This window comes from Vicia villosa, linkage group LG2 (assembly GCF_029867415.1).
Source record: "Vicia villosa cultivar HV-30 ecotype Madison, WI linkage group LG2, Vvil1.0, whole genome shotgun sequence".
NCBI lineage: Eukaryota > Viridiplantae > Streptophyta > Magnoliopsida > Fabales > Fabaceae > Vicia > Vicia villosa.
The window spans coordinates 18,937,809-18,961,922 of NC_081181.1; the positions used below are offsets into that span (position 1 = coordinate 18,937,809).

A 24,114-nucleotide genomic window follows, 5' to 3' on the forward strand; every position below is an offset into this window, starting at 1 on the left:
CGGGCGTTACATAACTCAAGTGCGAACTTCATTTTGACCAACCCCAAGCATGCACAAGGGGGGTCTCCATGACTATGCCGCTCCTAATCTTAAGTGTTCTTGAATCCAGGAATAGGATTCGTCCTTCACTTTTCCCAAAACAGCCCTGAAAAATAAAGCAAGCAAAGCAAACAATAGAAAACATTTTTAAAGTGAATCCTAAACTTTTAAGGTAACCCCTCTTTTATAAGAAAATTCTCCCCAGTAGAGTCGCCAGTTCTGTAATACGGTGAACTGACTTTTTATCGAAATGTTGCGGATAACAAGAGTCGCCACCGACTTTTATTTTATTCAAATTAAATCAGAAAGGTTAAAAGAACAAAAAAAACCTTTTAAATAAAAACAGGGTTCGGGGGGTAATTATGCAAAGGGAAGGTGTAAGGCACCCTTTGCATCCATGGTTATCCATGGGCTCTTAATTGCTTTGTTCGTTTTGAAAAGAAATGTAGAAGAATAGAAAACAGACTTTAGCTCGTAAATGAGCGTAGCCATTTTGAAGGTTTATGAGAAAGAATATGAAAAAGTTTAGCCAGAGCAAGGCAATTAGGAGCAATTACCTTTAGTATTTGTAAAAAACGTTCTTTTAGCCTTTCAGGATGAAAGGGTCTATCCATGCCATAAGAGGGCAGGAAGCCTTTCATTTGGAGGTTGAAGGGTCATCAAGAGTTCGTTCACCATAAGACTGTCCCATGCCATAGAGAGGCAGGTAGTCTAAGGGAAGAACCAGAATAGCCTTTCGTAGGCAGCCAGAGGATACCTCAGCCTTTCGTAGGCAACTTCCGAGGGTCGAGATCATGTTTAGTGTATCGAAGGCAGCATCATTAGGGACCCATGATCTTAATTGAGGCAACATGGCTGAGGTATCCTCGTATTCGAGGGACATGGCTATTCTGCAAAAAAACACAAGGCAACAAGGCAACAGCCAATAGGCAACAAGAGGGGTTACCAAAAAGTGTGCGTGGGTGCAACAATCACGTGATTAAATTCGGATATTTATCTTGTAATTAGGTGATTCTAATTCAATTAAATGGTTGTCACTCCCTAGGGTTACTAACCACATCAATTAATATAAATAGTAATAATAGCAATATGGGGAAGGGGAAAAAGAAACCAGCGGATCCCTAATAGGGTTTGGTATAAGTAATAATAACAGATAAATCAGGGTTTTTAGGGTTACCGACTATTTGTGCTTTGGCGGTTGGCAAACCCTGAAAATTAGGAAAATAGAAAATAAAATAGGGGGTGAGTGCATTAGCAATTCAGAAATCAGGTACGGTTAACCCTAGTCAAAATAAAAATAAAAAGAAAAAGGTAAAAGAAACTTAGCTTCGATTGATGAAGGTTGATAGGCAGAGGTTGCCTCAAGCATTGACTCTGAACATCTGAGAATTAGCAGTAGCAGGAAGTGAGTGTATGGCTAATTCAATGACAATTAAGGCTAACCCTAATTTAATAAAAAATGGCAAAAAGAATTTAGACAAATATGAAAAGAGACTTAGCTTTGATTTGATATGGTTGGTAGTCGGAGGTTGCCTCGAAGTTAACCCTGAAAAATGGGCAAAAATAAATAAAGTCGTGAGTGCAAAAGAGTCCATTGACTTTTGAGGTTTTTACCCTAATAACCATTTTATAATGCAAATAAGGATTTAAATAATAAAACGAATGAAAATAAAAATCGGGAGACTTAGCTTCGTAAAAGGCGTAGCGCATAATCGAAAGACACCCTGTTGCTAACCCAGTAGTGGAATTTTTAGGGAATAAGGTTTTATGAGAAAAGACACTAAGTTAATGGATGACGTCTACCTAACAAAAACTAAGGCCACTAGGGTTTCTGAACGAAACGAGGCTAACGAACCTAAAAATTAATTTTAAAATTATCTCATCCTGATTAAATAATTTTGTGAACCCTAAATTGATTTTGAATTAACCTAAATTAATTAATCCTAATTTCTAGATCAATTAAATTAAATTTTAAGCATTCAAAACTAAATTAAGTATTCAATAAAATAAAACACTAAAATTAATTAAAAAAACATTAATCTAGATTTATTTACAAAAAAAAAAAAGGTTAATTTAAAAAGGGAAGAAATAAAAAAGGTTTGAATTTTAAAAAAAAACAAAAAAAGAAATAAAGAAAATATGCAAAAATCAAAGCAAAATAAAAGTAAAATAAAATAGAATAAAAGACTTAGCGTTTTGATTCGGTGCGACCAGCGTCTGAGAGTCCATGGTATGCCTGCTTTTTCTGACACGTTAGATCCATCAGTATGCATATCTGATGGTAGATGGAGGGGTTGCACCATAGCGTATGTGAGACTGCATGCACAATCAATATGCAAAGCTTGTCACAAAGAATAATTAAAATAAATGCTGGGAGCGGGATTCGAACTCCCTCCCTTGCGTATAGACTCTTAGGACGCGCCCTCTTCCGCTAAGACACACTGTCTTCGCTGCTAATTAAATAATCAACAAACAATATATAAAATGTCGAGTCCAAGAATTCGAAAAAAAAACACGCGCGCTTCAGCTTCGTTCTTCCCTGTTCGTCTGCAATCCCAGCCACCATTGAACCTGTAAATCAACATAAAACTAAACACAACGAATAAACATCAACTCTTAACATGGTTCGATCAGAAATCACGCTCTGAACACGATGGAACCATTAGTTTGGGCTGATTCGGTCTCTAACTAAAATCCCCAATTTGAGAGCTCCGTAACCTAACCATGGTGTAACTCAGACCTTGCACTCCAACATCAATTAAATAACACAGAGAACTTACAAACATGATTTTAAATACGAATATGTGATCAAAACGTGTTCATGATGTATGGATTGTCGCGATTGAAAAATTTCAGAAGGTGCAAACTGTAGTGTCCGTTTGAGGGCGATTCCAAAGGCTTTGGACGATGGTGATGATTGATTTGGATTCAGAGAGAGCCGAGAGAGACGCTGGGATCTTTAAAACGTTATTGATCGGTTGAAATCCAATTTTCTAAATTCTTGAGGTGCTACGGATTTTGAACTCAGCCTCTACTTTCGTCTACCAATTTTCTTTGCGTTTTGAAGCTTTTGGAAGGAGTTTGGAGGCCGAATCCCTCCCTGTTTCACGATGCTTGCAAGTGTTTTAATAGGGTTCTGCAGTCCCGAAATAAGGGTTTCTGTCGGGGTAGATATATACATGAATAGGGTAGATATATACATGAATCGGGTCCCCTTTGGTGGAAAGTTTTCTATTAGTATATATAACAAAATATTAGGTTAAAGCTAATTAAAATAATCTAAAAGCCCAATTTAATCCATAAATAAAAACCTAAATTATAAAAGGTGTAAAAAACTTTTTCTCTCTTTTTTTCTTTTCAAATATTTGTATTTTATGAATAAAATGGAAAACAGTGGAAATAATTATTAAAAAACAAAAATTAGTCAAAACTGATAGAAAACAATTTTTTTTTGATTTTCTTTAAAAGGTAATTTTAAAACAAAAATTGTGTTAGTAACAAATAAGAGAAAAATTGTCAGTAGTAGGGCTCGGACATGGAACCTCGCGCTATTGTAGATCTCACGCTCAAATTTTTATCAATTGTGCCAATTCATTTATTCAAAATAAAATGGCGTTTCTAAATATATGAGGGCAAATTTTGGGGTATGACAGACATATTCCCCTGTTTGAGTTCAAGAAACTCAATCTCTTTCTTACCCCGAACATCTTCAGGATAATACTTTCTCAGAAATTCCCTACGGAACACAACCCAAGTGATCTCTTCACCTGCCACCTCCAATCTCTGGCGAGTGTCTAGCCACCAATCATCAGCTTCGACTGCTAGCATGTGAGTACCATAACGAACCTTTTGCGCTGGAGTGCAATCCATCACACGGAAGATCCTCTCAATCTCCTTCAACCATTCCAATGCGCCATCAGGGTCATGCTTTCCTTTGAAGATTGGCGGATTCTCCCTCTGGAAGGTCGCCAAACTACGAGATCCAGCATTCTCATCGGCATTTGGTTGATTTGCCAGAACCTGAGCCATAGCCTCCAAAGCAGCAGCAATCGCGGCATCGTTTCTACCAGCCATCTCAACTAAGCACTACAACATAAACAACAGTTAGATAAAAGTAGTTAACAATACTCGATTGTCAAACACGCAACAACTTGGTCGGACGGACCGACCTGCTCTGATACCACTAATGTAACACCCCAAATTCTACCCTCGATAATAATATTGATTAAACGAAAATCAGAGTATTTTCAAAAATTCGACAAACATGGGGTATCACACTTTCAACTTTGAAACAACCGCATAATTCATAATAAACGATACATAACACTCATCATAGTAATTCTTCAATAACAATTCAACTGTGATACCAAACAAACGCAGCGGATTCAATAATAACTCCTCAAGTACCGTAGCATCTTTTGAAAGAACTTTAATTAAAAACAAATTATTAAATTAATGACTTCCGTTCAACTGAAAAATAAATAACGGCATAAATTAAATCAAGCGTTCGTTCCCCCCGAGTGCTACGTATCAGAGCAACGACACCCAAAAGCTACTAAATCTTTACTCCTCGTTACCTGCACATTACCAATATAAAGGCAATGGCAAAAACAAAGAAAAGGGTGAGATATCGAAAAGTATAAGCAAAAGCATGATAATTGATATATTAGATATAGAATCATATAATATTCACCACATTCAGAAACAACCACAATACAACAATCAACCAAGCAACATAGCAATAACAATGACGTCAAAATGAAACTCAACATGAAACTCGACTATGCAAATGCATGTGGATCCATCGGAGTACAACTCCCAACTTAATCATATGCCAGGTTATCGAGGCATTTCAACAACTTGAACGGGGTGCCATCAAGGCCAACTTAATCAATGCCATCAAGGTCAACTTAATCAATGCAATGTTATGCGACAACATGAACGACATCAAATCAATAATATCACAACAAAATCATAATAACAGCAACATAACCGACTACTTAAACCACAACTTAAACCGCAACTTAAACAACTTTCAACTTTGGCTATTTAAGCTTACGACCGAAACTTGTCCAATTTTAGGACGAACCAACTTATTCCAACAGTACCTGCAATTCACCGAAATCAACAAAAATAACCAACAACAATTATCTACTTGCATACGTGAACCATCCCGACAAATTTCGCTCGATTCCAAGCAACTAAAAATACCGCTTAATTTACTCTCGATACTGTTTTATCTTACAGCCAACACTGCTAATTAACTAGTTCATGTGCACTACTACAACTGATATACTTCTAACAGCACCATACTTCTTCTTCTTCTTCTTATTATTATTATTATTATTATTATTATTATTATTATTAATATTATTATTATTATTATTATTATTATTATTATTATTATTATTAGTAGTAGTAGTAGATCATGTTTATTCTACTATCTCATCAATTTCTCTACTAATTCACTTATAACTATAAATAGATCCCACTGATATTACACCTGCCATCATTTTCTTAACAATATCATTCTATAATACTAATGCTAATTTTTTTTTGCAGCTACCTACTCCTCCCATGCTATAAGTATTCCTTTGAAATTTGATTTACTACCACAAAATATATATACTTATATATACTACCTGTCATTAGTTAATTCAAGTACCAATTGTAATGTATTATTTAATTAAACCAAAACTACATTACAGTAACCAAAAGCAATGAAGCCAAGGCATAAACAGACTAAAAGCGCCCACCCCCAAGTGGAGAAGACCGCCCCCTCCCCTTACAATTAATTGAGACGACATCCCTAAGCTATTGTTCTTCTTTTTCTATTCGCAGCATTATTTTCCAGATTAAACACATACCCTTCATTGAAATTCAACCCAGATTCATATTAAAATTTCTAACACCTACTTCAATTCATAATCCAGAATTTATATGGCACGACAAACAGCAATAACATGGATTGTAATACAACTATCACAACTTTAACAATTTCAGCACAAATACAAAAATTAACAACGAAATCGTACAACCCCAATCCCACATAACAACTATCATACAATCGATTATATTAGTCGAACCCCACCCCTTACCTGATTGGATTGAAGGAAGCTCGAAAATTTGATCGGGATCTGAACTCTAAGACAGCAACCTTGAACTGCCAGCACCAAACCCTTATTTTCCTTATGCTGCTATGTGAAACTTTTTCTTTAGCTTTGGTTTTGTTAACTGCTACTTCTAACTATTAGAAATTTTAAGACTTAATAAAATAAAAGGGCCACTATGGGTCTTAATGGGTTTACTAGTAGTCACCTTAATTTTTTTGCTATTACCACCCAAAATTAACTTAACTATTAAATTAATAATTCTACTAAACTAGTATTATTTATAATATTAATTTCTCGACTAATTTTACTCGACTATCAATTTAACGACTTAACCACATATTCGACATATTCATATAATATTCTAAACAAACCAAAAAAATATTCAATAATATTTAATTAAAATAATTAATTAAATACGGGCTTTACATGCATCATCTTCGAGCTTTCCTGCCCATTCTTATGGCTTCTCTGATAACGCCTCCACTGCGTTCGAGTCATGGGATTCTTTCCTTTGTAGTGTGGAGATATGTAATCTTTCTTTTTAGATCCACTATCAGTCCAAGAGCCTTCAGCATTTGCTCCAACACCTTGGATCTGCCATTCTGGACGTTTTCCTCCTCTGAAGTTAATGGGTTTTACCCACTTATTCTCAGGGACGTCTGTCTTGGGGCGAATAGGCTTCGGCTTTTCGAATAGCTTCCTGTATTCTCCAGCCCTTCGACCACTGTTTTCCCCTGTATACATGAATTGACGATTCTTACCTCGACGAGGGTCGAACCTCACTTTGTTTGCAGCATCAACATTGAAAACAGCATCACACCTTGGACATAATCCAACTTGAGAGTTGTTGTTGTGACACCTCTCAAGGAATTTCAGAAGGCTCTCTCTTGGTTCAGGATACACCATGTTCAAGACTTTGCCATCAGTAGCACCGTCTTTCTTTCCGCGGAAACCATCAGCAGTCTCGACCATCATCACATCAGCAAGCTCAGTATAGTGAGCTTCTTCGACTTGCAAGGGATCAGTATCAACTTGCATTGATGACTTTGGTTTTTCTCCAAACTGTAGCCTTCCTTTTTTCAAAGCTTTCTGCACCAAATCCCTGAAAAGGACACATTGAGAAGTCTTATGACCCAAGAAATTATGAAATTTACAAAATCCTCTTTTTTTCTTTTGTTCAAGAGGAGGATTTTTAAGTCCTGGGGGTACTATGATTTGCCCATCAGTAACCAACAAATCAAATATCTCATCACATTTTGTTATATCAAATGAGTATGTTTTACTAGAAAATTTTTCATTTTTACTTTCGATCGGATTTTTATCTTTTGAGGGCTTGAGTAATTTACATATATATGGTGGTCCTGGCTTTAATTCAGCCACATTAACCTCTCCTTCCTCGTATTCACTATCACTATCAGAGTCGAACTCATTTGTAGTAACATAAGCTATCTTTTCTTTCTTGTGATATTTACTAACTCTGGCTTTTTCAGCTTTTAGCCTTTCGAATTGACGTACCCTGTCTGCCAGTTGTGCCATATCCCTTAAATGTTGGGTATCTAATTTCTTCCTTATGGAATAATCTAGCCCACCTGCAGCCATTTCGACTAACTCATGTTCAGGAATTTGTGTGAAACATCTAGCTTTCAATAACCTAAAACGGTTTAGATAGTCATCGACCGTTTCTGTACCCTTTCTCCTAACTCCGGCTAATTCTTTCAAACTAATCTTCGACTGTCCCATATAAAACTGCTCATGGAATAATCGTTCTAACTGGTTCCACGAAAACAAAGATTGTGGAGGTAAGGTCGTAAACCAAGTAAAGGCATTTTTTGTTAGAGAACTTGGGAAATATTTCATCTTTAGATTTTCGTTGTTTGCTATTTCCCCCGCCTCTGTCGGAAATCTAGCAATATGTTCGACTGTCGATTCGCTAGTCTCACCAGCAAATTTGGAAAATTTTGGGATTTTCCAACCCCTAGGCAATTCTGTTTGCCTTACATACTCTGACAATGGGGAAACAAAATTAGGTCTATGCAAACCTACATTTATTCCATTCTGAACTAAAATTTGTTCGACTATATTAGAGAAATTATTGTGTCCAACATTGACATCTTGCCGGATATTTCTAAGAACCTGATCAGCATCTTGATGCCTTTGTACTACTCTAGGGATCTCTTGTTCAATTTGGTCCCCATTTCTCGTAGTTTTAACTACTCTTACATTCGACCCTTGTGGAGTCGAAAGGTTTGGTTGTGGGGGCGCTCCAAAGAAATCTGCTATTCTGGCCATTTTTCCAGCCAATATTTCATAACTTTGGTTCGTATTGTTTATCATGGGAGTAAAAACAGTTCCCATTTGTTGAGTAAGGGCATTCACCATCTCATGGTTGCTTTCGTCTATTTGTTTTTTGGATTGACAACATTGACGTAGTACTTAGAGATGGCAATGTCTGGTTAATATAACCTATGCCCATAGGTCGACTCCCTAAGTTTGATGTGCTTGTTGCCATCATATTGTCGGAATATGATGAAGGATTCGTGTGTAAACCTTGCATCATGGAAGTGGGCATTCCAAACTGAGGGGTAAAACCTGGTGGAGGTATCATTCCTTGAAACGGCGGTCGTAATGGGTTAAATGGTGACCGTACATTCATTGGTGACGATACCAATGTTGCTGCCGTCGATCCACCAGTATTTGTTGTTCTAACTGGGGACGAATTTGCAGCATTTTGTGATGTTGTTCCGGTTAGAACAACTCCTTGATTTCCAGAAAGGTCAGAATCATTCGTATTAACTTCAGACATGTTAGTTAATTTTCGACCACTTCTTAGTATCATACATAACTCTTACACTAACAAATATAAAACAAACAGCAATTGACGAGTCCCACCGGGTGTGCCAATTTGTTTACCTAGAAATTTGGTAAACAAGCGCTAGTTTCCTTTTTAAAGGTTACTTTTCCGGAACCAACTAGAATATTCCAGGACTAATTACTTTTATTTGTCTATTATGTGTATCTGGTTTGTATTAAATGCAATAATAACTTTAAAGTAAAAGTAAACACTGAAATTCAAGACTTTAAAGTAAATGAAAGCAATAAAAAGTAGTAAATGTGCACTGAAAGTAATGCATAACGTAAAATGATTGCATAAATTAAACTGGTACGCATACATACATTCCAAAGTTGCACTCGTCACTCATTATTGCACAAAGATTTGAGTTTACTTGTGTTTTTGTAGAAAATGCGGACCCTAAACTGTTCCTCTGGAACTTGCTTAAATAGTGAAAATAAAATAACTACTACTAACGATCGACTGATTACTAGCCAACACGTGTCTTCGACATGCAGCATCTTCGTCTGTGAGGCTTCCACGCGTCCTGTAGGAACTGCTGAAAACTGTCTGAAACTGCTTCCTTTGACTTCTGATGCTTTCCGACTTCAAAACATACTTGGAAAAAACGCCTAAGTTTTCTGCTTATTTTAGTCGACCATCATGGCGAGCTTGCCAATTTTAGTCGAACCCTGATAACAATGGCATTTTGTAGTCGAACCATAGTCTTTGACTAGGAAAGCCTCTTAACCAGACTGCTTTGCCTTAGACTTTTTAATAACTTCAACATATCTTAAAGATTATTTACCATTATTAACAATTCGAAATCCTAGGGTAATAGTATGGTAATGGTATTCTCCACAAAACATATTACCCTTATAGACCTTAACAAAACGGAGTAGCCGAACGCAAAATTTGACATATCGTAGAAACCTCATCCACTTCTCTATGGTAATATTCCACTTCGGTCTTGAGGGGACACTGTGCTAACAACATGTTACCTTATAAATCGCATGCCATCATCTTCCATCAACAATAAAATCCCTCATCCAATCCTTTTTCCCTATCCCCCTTCACCCCATTTTTCCTCGAGTCTTCAAGTCTACATGTTTTGTACACAATCTCTCTGTCCTAGTCTTGATAAACTATCAGCTCGATCATTAAAGTGTATTTTTATTGGTTATCATCGATCCCAAAAAGTTATCGTTGCTATTCACATACTTTACAATGATACCTCATATCGGCTGATGTTACCTTCTTCGGGTCTAAAACCCCTTCCGGAAAGTACTCCCACACTCCTTTCGGAAGTTATTAATGTCCTGTCTACCATTACTTCCATCAGTTTATGGATCCTGACTCACTAGATATTCCTACGGTTGACCCCCCCCCCCACTTCTCGACCACTTCAAACATATCACTGTTGTCAACCAATGTCTGTCGTACCTATCCATGTGATCATATTTGTCCATGAGGTCATTACACACTCTCCCCTAATGCTCCCTCGATCAATGCATCTGATCCAGCAATCTGATTCTGATATTCCGAATTCCCTTCGAAAAGGTATACGTCAAACACGAAATCCTTCTCCACATTATATTGATTTATGTTATCATTGTCTTTCCCATTTGCATTATATTTTCTTGTCTTCTTTGTCTTCTATTTATATTCCTAAAACTTCAGGTGAAGCATTATCTCACCATGAATAGAGGCAAGTAATGATTGATGATATGTGTGCTCTTCAAAGCAGTGGTACTTAGGAACTGGTTCCTCTCCCCCTAGGAAATATTTGGTAGGTTTCCGCTGTCTTTATACAGTGAAGATTTGTCCTGATGGTAAGATTGATCAATTTAAAGCTCGCTTGGTAGAAAAAGGATACACTCAGATTTTTTGGTTGGATTATAGTGATACTTTCTCGTCTGTAGCCAAGATGGCAACAGTTCGACTTATTTTCTATATTGCATCCATTCAGTTCGACTTATATATGGAGAAACCACATGCTTTTGTTGCTCAAGGGGAGTCATTGACTATGGTTTGTAGGCTACATAAGTCTCTTTATGGTCTTAAGAAATCTTTGAGAGCTTGGTTTATAAAATTCAACATTGTAGTAAAATAATTTTGTATGGTCCATAGTGAACCCGACCATTATGTGTTTTATCGCCACTCAAGCCATGGGTGTATTTATCTTATTCTGTATGTAGATGATATTGTCATAATTGATAGTGATCAGCAGAGCATACTCCAATTGAAAAAAACATCTCTCGAATAAATGTCAAACAAAAGACCTTGGTAAACTCTGCTATTTTCTGTGAATTGAGGTAGCTCAATCTAAACATGGTTTGGTGATTTCCCAGCGGAAATATGCTATGGATATTTTGAAAGAAACAGGTTTATTGAATGCTAAACCATATAATACTCCTATGAATCCAAGTGTCAAACTCCTACCAAATCAGGGGAGCCTCTATCTGATTCAGGAAGGTATAGGATATTGGTTGGAAGTTTGCATTATCTCACAGTCACTAGTCTGAACATTTCTTTTTCAATTAGTGTGATAAGCCAATTCTTAAATTCTCCTTGCCATGAACACATGGGCGCAGTTGTTCGAATTCTGGGATTTATGAAATTTTCTCCAAAAAAATGTCTCGTGTATGAAGATAAAGGACATACTCAGATAGTTGGATACTCTTATGTTGATTGGGTAGGATCAACCATTGATAGACGATCCACTTCTGGGTATTGTGTACTTGTTGGAGGAAATCTTTTATACTTGAAAAGTAAGAAAGAAAATGTAGTTGCAATATCAAGTGCATAAGCAGAGTATAGGGCCATGGAAATGGCAACATGTGAACTCATTTGGTTAAAGAAAATTCTCAAGGAACTTCAAATTGAATAAGCAAGACCAATGACACTTGTTTGTGATAATCAAGTTTCATTGCACGCTGCTTCAAATCCAGTCTTTCATGAGAGGACTAAACATATTGAGATAGACTATCACTTTGTCAATGAGGAGATTGAATCAGGAAACATCGTCACAAGATTTGTCAACTTTAATGACCAATTGGAAGATGTAATTATAAAATCCATGTGAAGTCGCAGAACTAATTATATATGTGGAAAACTTGGAACATTTAACTTATATGCTCAATCTTAAAGGGGAGTGTTGATATTATGGAACATTGTTTTGTAGGTAACAAACCTTTAATCAAGACATCAACTTTGATGATGACAACTGAGGACAACTAATGATGAATCAAGCACAACGCTTAAACGGTTAAAAATGCAAACCAAGATATTATGGTTTGATAAACTTAATCGTTCGAAGAAAGCAAAGCAATCCTAAGTGTGATTGTTTGTGGAAATATCCAAAGAAGGCAAGCAAAGTGAAAAGTATCCAAAAACCTTAAAGTGATTTCAAGCAGCGTCAACACAAAGATAATATCTGACAAAGGGCTTATAGGAATGGACTTAATCTTCTGATATAGTAAGTGAGTGATAAGCAAAGGACTTATCCGTAAAGGTATAAGGCTATAAGTGCACACACACTTGTTTACGGTGATTTCCGGTAAACAACCGCTAGTCCTCCAAACTATAATAAATATGATTTGGTTACTCGCAGGATCGACTAGATTGATCCTAGGACACATAGTCAATTAGATTGTTATCAATATTCTTTAGAACCATGTTCATGATTCGTTGTCTTCGACAAATGTTATTCGATTGAAAACATACACTTTTAGTGATGACTTGATTATATGTGATTATGACTTTAAAATGTAAACAACGCAGATAACGTAACATGCAATTCTGTTTAAATGTAAAGAATCTTAAAACATAAAACTGTTAAAGATCTTGAAAGTAAATAACATGAAAGTAAATAACATGAAAGTAAATAACATGAAAGTAAATAACATGAAAGTAAATAACATGAAAGTAAATAACATGAAAGTAAAGATACAGTAATGTAAATGACAAGAAGTAAATAACATGAAAGTAAAGATACAGTAATGTAAATGACAAGAAGTAAATAGAATGCAAGAATTTAAAGATATTCGAAAACGAAAAGCAATAAAAGATAATACTCATGTATTAAGATGGTGGTGTCATACGTACATTTTCTCAGCGAACTCGTTCTCGTTAACGCTTGATACTTGAGTAAATATGTGAGTGATTTGTACAAAATGAACACACGGAATTCTATCATAAAAACTCCTATTTATACTAGTTTCGACCATAACGGCCCTACGCTAATCCGCTGCCACGTTTCTCATAAGAACTTCCAGCGATGACATCTGTGAATAAGCAGTTACGCAACTATCTTCGAATTTCAAATCTTCCCGCCTGAGTCCATCTTCGACGCGTGGCAGTATGTTAATAAACACTTACTAACAAACACGCTAAACAATAATACTTAAGCAATTTATAAATTTTGTCTAAGTCTTCGAGGATATGTCCTTCCAATAGCTTTCAGTAGCCATCACCTTCATAAAAAACTTAGACGTTTCTTGCTATCGAAACATGGCCATCAGTAGCCATTTTATATTTCTCAGAGATGGTCATCAGTAACCACCTTGCCTTCGATCATACACTCCTTCGAAGCACATATATTTGTTCAACGAAATCTTCAGCTAACAAATTGCCCCCAATAAATGCCTGTTTCGAAGATCAACAGAAATAGGCGTTTTTTGCCATCATAAGATTTCGTCTCTTATTAAATTTTTGATAGTTCCAAGACTACTGACTAAACGTCATAATCATTGATAATCTCTGTTTCCGAAACGTCTTGTCATTCTCAAAAATGTCTTCTCATAACTTACATTCCCACGTCCTTGACCTTACTTCCTGATCATTACTCCTATATACTAGGAGTAAGACTGAATCTTTTGACCGCCATTGGATTAAATCATCATTCGCCACGTGTCCTTTGGGTTTTACCCAAAAGATTTAAAAAGGATTTCCGTTAAACCTTGAAATACTTTGGACTTGCACTCTTTTTACAACTTCTCATTCCTATTTCTCCGTCTTCTTCATCAAACAAAGGAACCAACATCTTCAAACTTTTCAAATCTGAATTTCTCAAAACTCGTCCGATGGCTTCATCTTCCAATGTTCTTCAACCTGCTCTAAAGCTCCAATCCACCACACGGTCTGGTGAACACGAACACATTCCAAACCCTAACGTTGAAGAAGTTCGCGCTATCTACGCTTCCCAGGTAATCATACCCTTTGAACTTTCTGGAAAATCTTTTGCTTTTATGGGTCCATTGCCGGGTGAAGATAACCAAACCCTAAGTAGGTTCTTCCCTGCTTATTATAAGACTAGGCCATTAGTGAGCAAAGCTAACACAAATGAAGAGGGTTGCTCTCCTTCAGGAGAATCTGCTAATGTTGAAGAAACTTCAACCGTAGCCCCTTTGGCTTTGCCAAAAATTAGGTTAAATTATATGACCAACTTTGTGAAAGTGTTTAGGTCACTCCCTTTAGCCAAAGATCCTGACTTATACTTTGCCTGGTTAGAAAAAGTAGAGAAAAAGAAAGAATCTGACTGGAAATCGTTAGGAATCTACGATTTGATCCAACTATCAAAAACAGGCTTAACATATAACCAACCCATGCTAGTAGCAGCGGTCCATTTCTGGGATGCTTCCCACAACACTTTCCACCTCCCATGTGGAATGGTCACCCCTACTCTCTTCGATGTAGCTGCGATTACAGGACTTCGACCAACTGGGGAAGACTTCGATCCCACTGAGATGGATGATGACACAATTGGCTTTAATAATTCGACAGTTACTTATACTGCGTTTATCCAACAACATCATGTTACCGCGAACGAAGAAGTCTCTGATGACGAACATATTGCCTTCTTGGCGCTATGGCTTTCGCGATGTGCTTTCTGCTCAAGATCCATACAAGTTGCAAAGAGATATCTTTGCATGGCTAATCAATTGCATAATGGAAAAAAGCTCAATCTTGGCCAACTACTTCTGGGATTTCTTTATGAAAACCTTAGCGAAGCTGCAAACCTTACCAAGAATTACCAATCTGGTACCTTACTTTATGCTGGACCTTTCTGGCTTTTGCAACTGTGGCTAAATGCTACGTTCGAAGCTCATCTTCCGTTTCGAGGGAAAGTCAAGGAGGAAAATGACAAAATCAGGAATCGAACTATTGAAGGAACTAGGTTGGCTTACCTGACTCCAAAAGAAGAGCCTGGGAAACTTCAAGAATACTTCTTAGCGTATATGATGATGTTTGCCCAGCGTCGTCAATTCGATCCGTCTATGGCTCCGTTTGTACATAGAACCAAGGGTCCTGAATGGTTTACTCGGAAATTCCCACCAACATCTCAGGATCAACAAACTGAGCTTATGGAAATTTGGGAATCTTTTCTGACTCCAAGGTTGTTCCTCCACCGTCTTCGACCATCGAAAGGGCAATGCATTCTTGTGTGCTATCAACCAAATTTGGTTTCACGACAGTTTGGATTGGTCCAAATAAAACCAAAATGCTTATATGAGAAAAGGAGTCATATGTGCTTCCACACCTTATACTTGTCAGAAGAAGAATGTGAAACAAAAGTTAACAGATATGCTGGCGTCACCAACCTTTCCCCTATTCCTTTCGAACCTTCCTTTTACTGTACACCAGACTTCCATCAATGGTGGACGAATTATTATACTTCTCAAATCTTTGATGCTGATAGTTTGACGCAGGAACTAACTGCAGCTTTTGCTGATGTGCAGGAGACTTTTCGTAAAGGTACTACAACTCATATTAAAGAAATACAAGCTTTCCAAAATTTTTTTGAAACTATCTATAGGCCTGATGATCTTAGTCGGACCGTTCATGAGGCTGCAATCACTTTGCGCGAAAAGTTTTCCGCCAAACTGGATAAGTTGAAATTGCCCTCGTATGTTCGACCAGAACTACGTTATGAAGTGGCTTTCAAACTTAATCCTCCAAAATTTCCTCCACTGCCAAGCGCGGATTTTGGTGTGGCTTTGAGCCCCCCTTTTCCAGATTGGTTTGTGTGTGGCAACGTTTTAAAAGATCTTCAAAACAGTAGTAAAAAACGCGCTGAACGGGTGGTTCCGACTAAGCATACCTTGGATGAAACTTTCAAAGGACATCTCCATATAGATCTCGAACACGTTCGTGTCTTGACTCCAATACCTGAAGGTTTGGATTCAGACAATCTTTTCGACTGACTTTTCCTTTTTAAGTCTGTTATTCTGCATGTAAAGCCATTTTGATCAATATGGCTCATGTGTTTTGACACATGGCTAACCATTTTGGCTTTTCGTGACACCTCAAGTGTCTACGTTTTTGCAATCTTAACTTCGAACATGCTTGGCTTATATTTCTTCAAATACTTCCCATTTACTCTTAAGATCCCACGATCTTCTGCTAATTCTTCGATTTCATAAGCATTGTTCGAAAATGTTTTTAAGATTCGAAAAGGTCCTTCCCAATGTGGGGACCATTTACCAAGCGCCTGATTTTTTCGGTCTATAGGTAAAATAACTTTCCAGACTAAATCATTATTAACAAAAGTTTTACCTTTCACCTTTTTATTGTATGCTCTGGATACCCTTTCTTTCTGTCTTTTAATCATTTCCAATGCTCGAAGCCTGTCTTCGTCTAGATCTACCAACTCATTCATCATTAACTCCCAGTAAACGTTGGGAGAAATGTCTGCTTGTCTTTGTATTCTTACTGACTGCAAACATATTTCGATTGGTAGTACCGCATCATGTCCAAACGTCAACTGGAAAGGAGTTGTATTTGTAGCTTCTTTTGGAGATGTTCGACAAGCCCAAAGTGCTTGATCCAAAGTCTTATGCCAATTCTTGGGTTTCTTCCCCACATGCTTCTTAATAAGACCAATTATAATTTTATTTGCTGCTTCGACTTATCCATTTGCTTGAGCATAATAAGGTGTGGATGTTAGCAACTTGAATCCTATTTCCTTGGCAAAGTCCTGCATTTTTCGTCCAGTGAAGACTGATCCCTGATCAGTTGTTATGCTTTCTGGGATTCCGAACCTATATATAATATATTTTTGAATAAACTCAATCACCGCTTCTTGGTCCACATTTGCCAATGGTATTGCTTCGACCCATTTTGTGAAATAGTCTATTCCTACCAAAATGTACCTTTGACCTCTGGATGATTTGGGGTGAATTTCTCCAATTAAATCTAAAGCCCATCCTCTGAAAGGCCAAGGTTTCACTATTGTACTGAGTTCATTTGCTGGAGCATGTTGTATACCTGCGTGTTCTTGGCATTCTTGGCACCCCTTGGCAAATTCTATGCAATCTTTCAACATTGAAGGCCAATACATCCCATAACGAAACAAAAGCCATTTCATCTTATGTCCTGCTTGATGTGCACCACATGCCCCACTGTGTACGTTTGATAGAGCCAAGTATGCTTCTGCTTCACCCAAGCATTTCAGCAATACCCCTTCAGGAGTTTTCTTGAACAATTCATTCCCCATTAGAAAATATGACAAGGCTCTATACTTGATTTTTCTATCTGTCTCCGTCGAAGGATTCTTCAAATAGTTGATTATTGGGCTCCTCCAATCCGTGTCTGCCAAAGAGTCAATATTTAGGACTTCGAACTCTTCTTTGTTGGCATAACCCAATTGTGAATTCTCTAGATCGCTCGGAGAAAGTTTAGTAGACATTGCTCTTCCTCTTACTTCGATCAATTCTTCCAATTTTTCTTTCGATACTTTGTATCCTGAAGCCAACTGTGCCAAGTCGTTCGCTTCTTGGTTATTCACCCTTGATACGTGTTTCAATTCTACATATTCGAATTTCTTGAGTAGCCTATTTGCAATGACAAAGTACATGATTAGATTCTCTTTGATGCACTTGTATTCTTTTGTTAATTGTTTGATGACCATTTCGGAGTCTCCTTTAATTTCGACTCTGGTTGCCCCCAGTTCTAACAAAGCCTCAAGTCCGGCGATTAACGCTTCGTACTCAGCTTCATTGTTGGAGCATAATGGTCCTTCGAGTTTGTACTTGAGCTTTGTTGGAATTCCATCAGGAGAAATTATCAACACTCCAACTCCAGAACCTTCTCTATGTGTCGACCCATCGAAGTACAACTTCCAAGGTTTTAGGTCCACGTAATGCTGATGATTCTCAACCACTGCGTGATCGACAATGAAGTCTGACACAATTTGGCCTTTCATTGCCTTGAGAGGTTGGAATATTAGCGAATATTCCGTTAGGGCTAAAGCCCACTTGCCAATTCGACTATGTAATATTGGCTTGGATAACATATGCTTAATAACATCACAATGAGACGAAACGTAAACATCAACTGGCTTTATATAATACTTAAGTTTAATACAAGAGAAATACAAACAAAGGCAGAGTTTTTCTATAGCAGTATATCTAGTCTCTGCATCATTGAGTACTCTACTTAAGTCGTAAATGGCTCTTTCGATGCCATTTTCATCTTCTTGTGCCAGCATGCTGCCTATTGTTTTGTCTGATGCTGAAATGTACAGGCGCATGTGTTTCTTCCCGTTTGGGGGAGATAAGATTGGTGGACAAGTCAAGTATTGCTTTATCTGATCGAAAGCTTCTTGATGTTCAGCACGCCATTCGAACTTTCCTTGCTTAAGCCGTAGTAAAGGCGAGAAGGCTTGCGTGCGTCCACTCAAGTTAGAGATAAATCTTCTTAAAAAATTTATCTTTCCCAACAGTGATTGTAACTCTTTCTTCGTGGATGGAGATTTGGTTTCCATGATGGCTTTTGTCTTGTTCTGGTTAATTTCTATTCCCTTTTTATGGACTACGAAACCCAAGAAATCTCCTGCTTGTACAAAGAAAGCACATTTAAGGGGGTTCATCTTCAACCCATGTTTCCTCATTCTTTCGAATGATTGGCTTAAATGATCGAGATGACTCATTCCCGAAGTAGATTTTACCACAATGTCGTCTATATATACTTGCATGAATGTTTCTATAAAGTCATGGAATATAGAGTTCATTGCTCTTTGGTAAGTTGCCCCAGCATTTTTTAAACCAAAAGGCATTACAACCCATTCGTAAGTGCCTATTGCCCCTGGGCAACGAAACGCTGTCTTGGATACATCATCTTCTGCAATAAAGATCTGATTATATCCTGAGTATCCATCCAACATACTTAGATACTCAAAACCTGCGGCTGAGTCTACCAGCATTTCTGCTACAGGCATGGGATATTCGTCTTTAGGAGTGGCTGCATTAAGATCACGAAAGTCTATGCATACTCGTAAAGAGCCATTCTTTTTAATTACAGGTACTATATTGGCAATCCATTCGACATACCTTGTAGTTTGGATAAACTTGCAACGTAAAAGCCTTTCGACCTCTGCTTTAATCTTCGAATGGATCTCTGGCGCGAATCTTCTAGGAGTTTGCTTCACAGGTTTCTTCCCTTCTTTTATTGGAAGCTTCAATTCGACTAGATCCCTTCCTAGACCAGGCATCTCATCATAATCCCAAGCAAAGCAATCTCTATTTTCTTTCAGCATTTTGATGACCGTTGCTTTTAGTTCTGGCTCTAATTTCGCGCTGATATATGTTATCCTTTTTTGATCCCTGTCTCCGAGGTTTACTTCTTCGAGTGGATCTTGGGCTAACATCTTTATATTAGAAGCCATTGGGTCTTTTTCGAACCCTAAAGGTTCTTCGTCGTATATTGCATCTAATCTTTGGTTTGATCCTTCGTCCATAATCTCTTCGTCTAGGATCGTATCTTTGGAGCGTTCGAAATCTGTATGCACCTCCAATTCTGCTATCTCTTCTTTGATTTGGATGGTATCTACCTTTATATCTGCTAATTCGGCCTCGAGAGCCGCCTTCTGTTTGTTCTCGGCCACGTAGGCCGAAATCTTTTCGAAGAATGAAGACTCAGACATGATTAATGTCATCGTCCCAGCCTGTTGGCCGTATTGCTGCATGATCTTCTAAAGGTGCTGTATCCGTTGGACCATCCATGATCTCTCTATCCCATTGGAATCCGTTTGGGTGCAAAGTAAGATAATACAATGCATTCTTATTTGGGGTGTACATCTCTTCTGCAGTATGACAAGGTCCTATATTTGCCAGATTCCTATCGAAGTTGGATTTATTTACCTGGTTAACTTCAGCCATATAGTAACTCTGATCACCTTCGATGTTTTCTACTATGCCATCTTCTCTCCAGATTGCCACCCTTTGATGCATTGTTGAGGGTACAGCTGCTACCCCATGAATCCATTCCCTTCCGAGCAACAGGTTATAGTTTGCTTTTGCTGGTATAACCATGAACATAGTGGGTCTGGTAACTGAGCCTACTGTCAAATTGACTTGAACAACTCCCAGTGTTTGTCCTATCTTACCCTCATAGTTAGACAGGACCATGTTATGTGGTCTTATGTCCGTATCGAACATGCCAATTCTCTTTATCATATACTGGGGCATCAAATTTACTGCTGCTCCCCCATCAACTAGGACTTTATTGATGCCAACATTCTCAATCTTAGCCCTAATATAGAGTGGTTTCAAATGATTTCTCATACCCTCGTCAGGCCTCTCGAAGAAAGCATTCTGCTCTTCGACTGCACCATTATTTAGCACATAGTAACACACAGGTCTGTGTTTTGCCATTTCTTCGATATCAGCCTCCTCACAGTCTTCTACCTCAGTTTCCTGGTTAAACTCGTGAGGGAGTACGGACACAACATTGCAATTTAAATTTATAGACGAGACTCCATCAGAATCAAAATCATTTGTCATTCTGTCCTCTTCGTTCCAGGAATTTGACCGCATCTTATCTTCTTCATCCAAGAGCTTTTCAGCTTCGAACAATGCACGTTCCACCGGAGGTTTGTTTGACTTTGCTCCCTGGTATGGGACTTGGTTGCTGCTAGTTTCTCCAGTTTCTCTTGGTCTATATTCCTTCTGGGCCTTTTTCATCCTCTGGTGCCTCCTCCATTGGGACCGAGACATAGGGTTTTTTCCCTTATAGTTCTCCAATCGATATGTCTCTCGATTTGGCCTTTGAAATTGTCTCCTATATGCCATTGCGGTTCTTCCTCCTTGGTCCCAACTACGCCGTTTGTTGGTTCTTGCATCGGCTTGTACCCATCTATCCCTAGGTGGATCTGCAGGGATTTTGAACGTTACCCTTCGAACTCTAGGGTGTGGACTATCCGGTCTCTTCGTTGGGGTCCATACATCGAAACCATACAAGTCAGGACGTAGCCCCTGAGTTTCTTGATTCATGGAGCAGTGCACACGTTCAAATGATCGTGCTAGCATCTCATCATAGGCTGCCCCACATCTGGGGCAGAGTGCAACTTCAGAGTTCCCTTTGTGGCATCTGATCAAAAATCCTAATAAGCTTTCATCCATCCTTGGGTACACTTGTAGTAAAGGATTTGGTTCTCTCCCTGGGTGTTCCCATCTTTCACGTCGAGCCTTTTCGAAATTGGCTTCGATTCTTCGATTCAGCATGATCGAACACCTTGGGCACATCCATTGTTTTCCACCATTTCTCTCATGGCAATTCCATAGGTAGTCTTTGAGGCTTTCAGCTCTTAGAGGAACTTTAATACCCCCATTCTGCCTTGTCAGCCGTGTCTCTAGTTCGCCAAACTCAGATGTTGGGTGTCTGGCGCTAACCATGTTGACCACCGCTGGAGCAACTTCAGAGATTTGGATTTTCTGGAGTTTTATCCTGAGGTCTTCAGTGGCCTCATTGCTCTCTTCTTTTGGTGCTTCAGTCATCTCTGTTTGGGAAGCTTCTTCAATCTCAGTATTGAAGATTATTTCATCATTTAGGCTTTCAGTAGCCTGCTTTCCGTTGAGCATTGCCTTAGTTTCCGCCACTTCGATCTCCGATACTTCCACCATGTTGATATCTTCTACCTCACAGAGGCTAGCATCAGCAATGTTTAGGGGATTGGTATCGACCCTCATGTGACTCTTGGTCTTGTCAGCAAATTTCAACCTTCCATCATTGATAGCATTTTGAATTAGATCCCTGAAAAGAAAACATTGTGAAGTTTTATGGCCTAAAAACCCATGATATTTACAGAAACCTCTTTTCTTCCGTTGTTCCAACGGAGGAATTTTGGAATTAGGAGGTAGTATCATTTGGCCATCTTTTACTAATAGATCAAATATTTCATCACACTTAGTAATATCAAATGTATAAGTTTTCTTAGGAAACCTATCATTCTTATCATTTTCTACAGGGTTCTTTCCATTTGCAGGATTTAACAATTTGCAGGCATAAGGTGGTGCCTCTTTTAATTCTGCTAAGTCTATTTCGACTTCCTCCAGGCTATATGAGTCATTGAAAGACTCATCATCAGCGTCTTCGGCTTCGACGTACGCTATCCTTTCCTTCTTATGACTTTTGTTAGCCCTAGCCTTTTCTGCTTTCAAGCGTTCGACCTGTCGAACTCTATCTGCCAACTGGGCCATGTCCCTAAGGTATTGGGTATCTAATTTCTTTCTTATTGAGTAATCTAGACCACCTGCAGCCATTTCGACAAGTTCGTGCTCAGGAACTGTCGTAAAGCACCTAGATTTCAACAGACGGAACCTATTCAAATAATCATCAATAGTCTCCGTGAATTTCCTCTTAACACTGGCCAATTCCTTCAAACTTATCTTAGTTTGACCCATGTAAAATTGCTCATGGAACAATCTTTCTAGGTATGCCCACGCATCTATCGAATTGGGAGGCAAAGTAGTAAACCAGATAAAGGCATTCTTTGTCAGCGAACTAGGGAAATACTTGATCCTCAAGTCCTCGTTTCCTGCCAAGTCCCCTGCTTCTGTTAGATACCTAGCAATGTGTTCCACTGTCGATTCGTTAGTTTCGCCTGAAAATTTTGTAAATTTGGGTACCTTAGTGCCCCTAGGTAATTCTGTCTGCATAATATAGTCTGATATAGGGGATGTATAATTTGGACGTCTGAGTCCAGTACTTAGGCCATTATTGGCCATCACCCTTTCTATCATAGCAGTCAAGTTATTCTCTGTGGCCAGATTTTCCCTTCTGACTCTTTGAACAACCCCATCTGGATGTTCATTTCTACCTACAACTCTTACTCTGGGTTGTTCTTCCTCCGTTTCTTGTCGAACGGGGACGGTTCTTTGACTTGAAGTCTCTAAATTAATTACTGGAATTTCTTCCGTCCAATTCGTCCTCCGCAAGGAGTTTATATCTCGGATGGTTGGTCTCGATGATGGGCCCTCATCTTGTATACGTTCTAAAACGGGCATTCCCTCTTGGTATGCGGGCTGTTTATCTTTCCTTTTTGGTTGTGTTACACCCATGAACTCCGCCATCCGATTCATTTGAGATGACATCTTTTGGAAAGTTTCTACATTTTCCCTATTTGTGCAAGTAATGTTTGTCAACAATGGGGTAAAGATTGAAGTCAATTCTTTGGCTAAAGCCCCTAGCATATCATGGTTGCTTGCATCCATTTCTTGTCGAAATGCTGCTTGGCTGTTTGTGGTATAATGAGGCACCTGGGTAGAAAAACCAACGTTGTGTGTACTTCGACTCGCAGATCCCACATTTGGTGAAAATGTCGCATTATTAGTTGGGACATAAGTAGGTCCGGGCCCTCGTACGCCTGATCCAAAAGGAAATGGCATCCCGTATGGAGGATTTGGCCTCCATTCGAAAGTTGAATTCGTGCCTTGACTAGACAAGTTATTCGCAGCATTTGTTGAGGGAAACGGTAATACTTCCTCTGCACTCGTGGTCGAAGGTGCAGTTGTTGACACTGAAACTGGCAAAGTCCCTGAAAGTCCTGTATTATTTTCAGGCACCGACTGGGAATTATCTGCAGGTCTCGATCCATTTGGACCCGTTGTATCCCTTGTTCCTTGAGTGGAATTCGAATTTGCCGCTCCTGATCCTGTGCCTTGTGAGGGATCTTGACCACCCCCTGCACTGGCTGTAACAGCCATTTTCTTGTTGTACCTTCGTTTGGGAACCGGTTGTGCACTGTTTGTTAATTTACCGTTCCTAAGGTTCATACAAGGTCTTGATATTGTCTAGACAAAACAAAGCAATTGATTAAAACAATCCGTTCGACACTGTCCCACTGGGCGTGCC

General features: G+C 38.5%; 1 protein-coding gene across 1 annotated transcript; it reads right to left on the bottom strand.

Moving 5' to 3' along the window:
* Positions 1-2,504: 2,504 nt before the first annotated feature.
* LOC131648666 (uncharacterized) lies at positions 2,505-23,333 on the bottom strand. The gene is made up of 3 exons (XM_058918402.1): positions 22,992-23,333; positions 3,695-4,125; positions 2,505-2,610 (listed from the first exon to the last, which is right to left on the bottom strand). Exons 1-3 carry the CDS (start codon positions 23,331-23,333, stop codon positions 2,505-2,507), a joined length of 879 nt encoding a protein of 292 aa, XP_058774385.1.
* Positions 23,334-24,114: the final 781 nt, after the last annotated feature.

What these genes read in the sequence shown, in the direction of transcription:
- LOC131648666 (XM_058918402.1), bottom strand. Translation starts at nt 23,333, where the DNA reads ATGGCGGAGTTCATGGGTGTAACACAACCAAAAAGGAAAGATAAACAG. An exon ending in TGACTGCTATGATAGAAAGG is followed by an intron (nt 4,126 to 22,991) that starts GTGATGGCCAAT and finishes TTTATGTTGTAG; the next exon opens with TGCTTAGTTGAGATGGCTGG. An exon ending in GAACTCAAACAGGGGAATAT is followed by an intron (nt 2,611 to 3,694) that starts GTCTGTCATACC and finishes GTTGATTTACAG; the next exon opens with GTTCAATGGTGGCTGGGATT.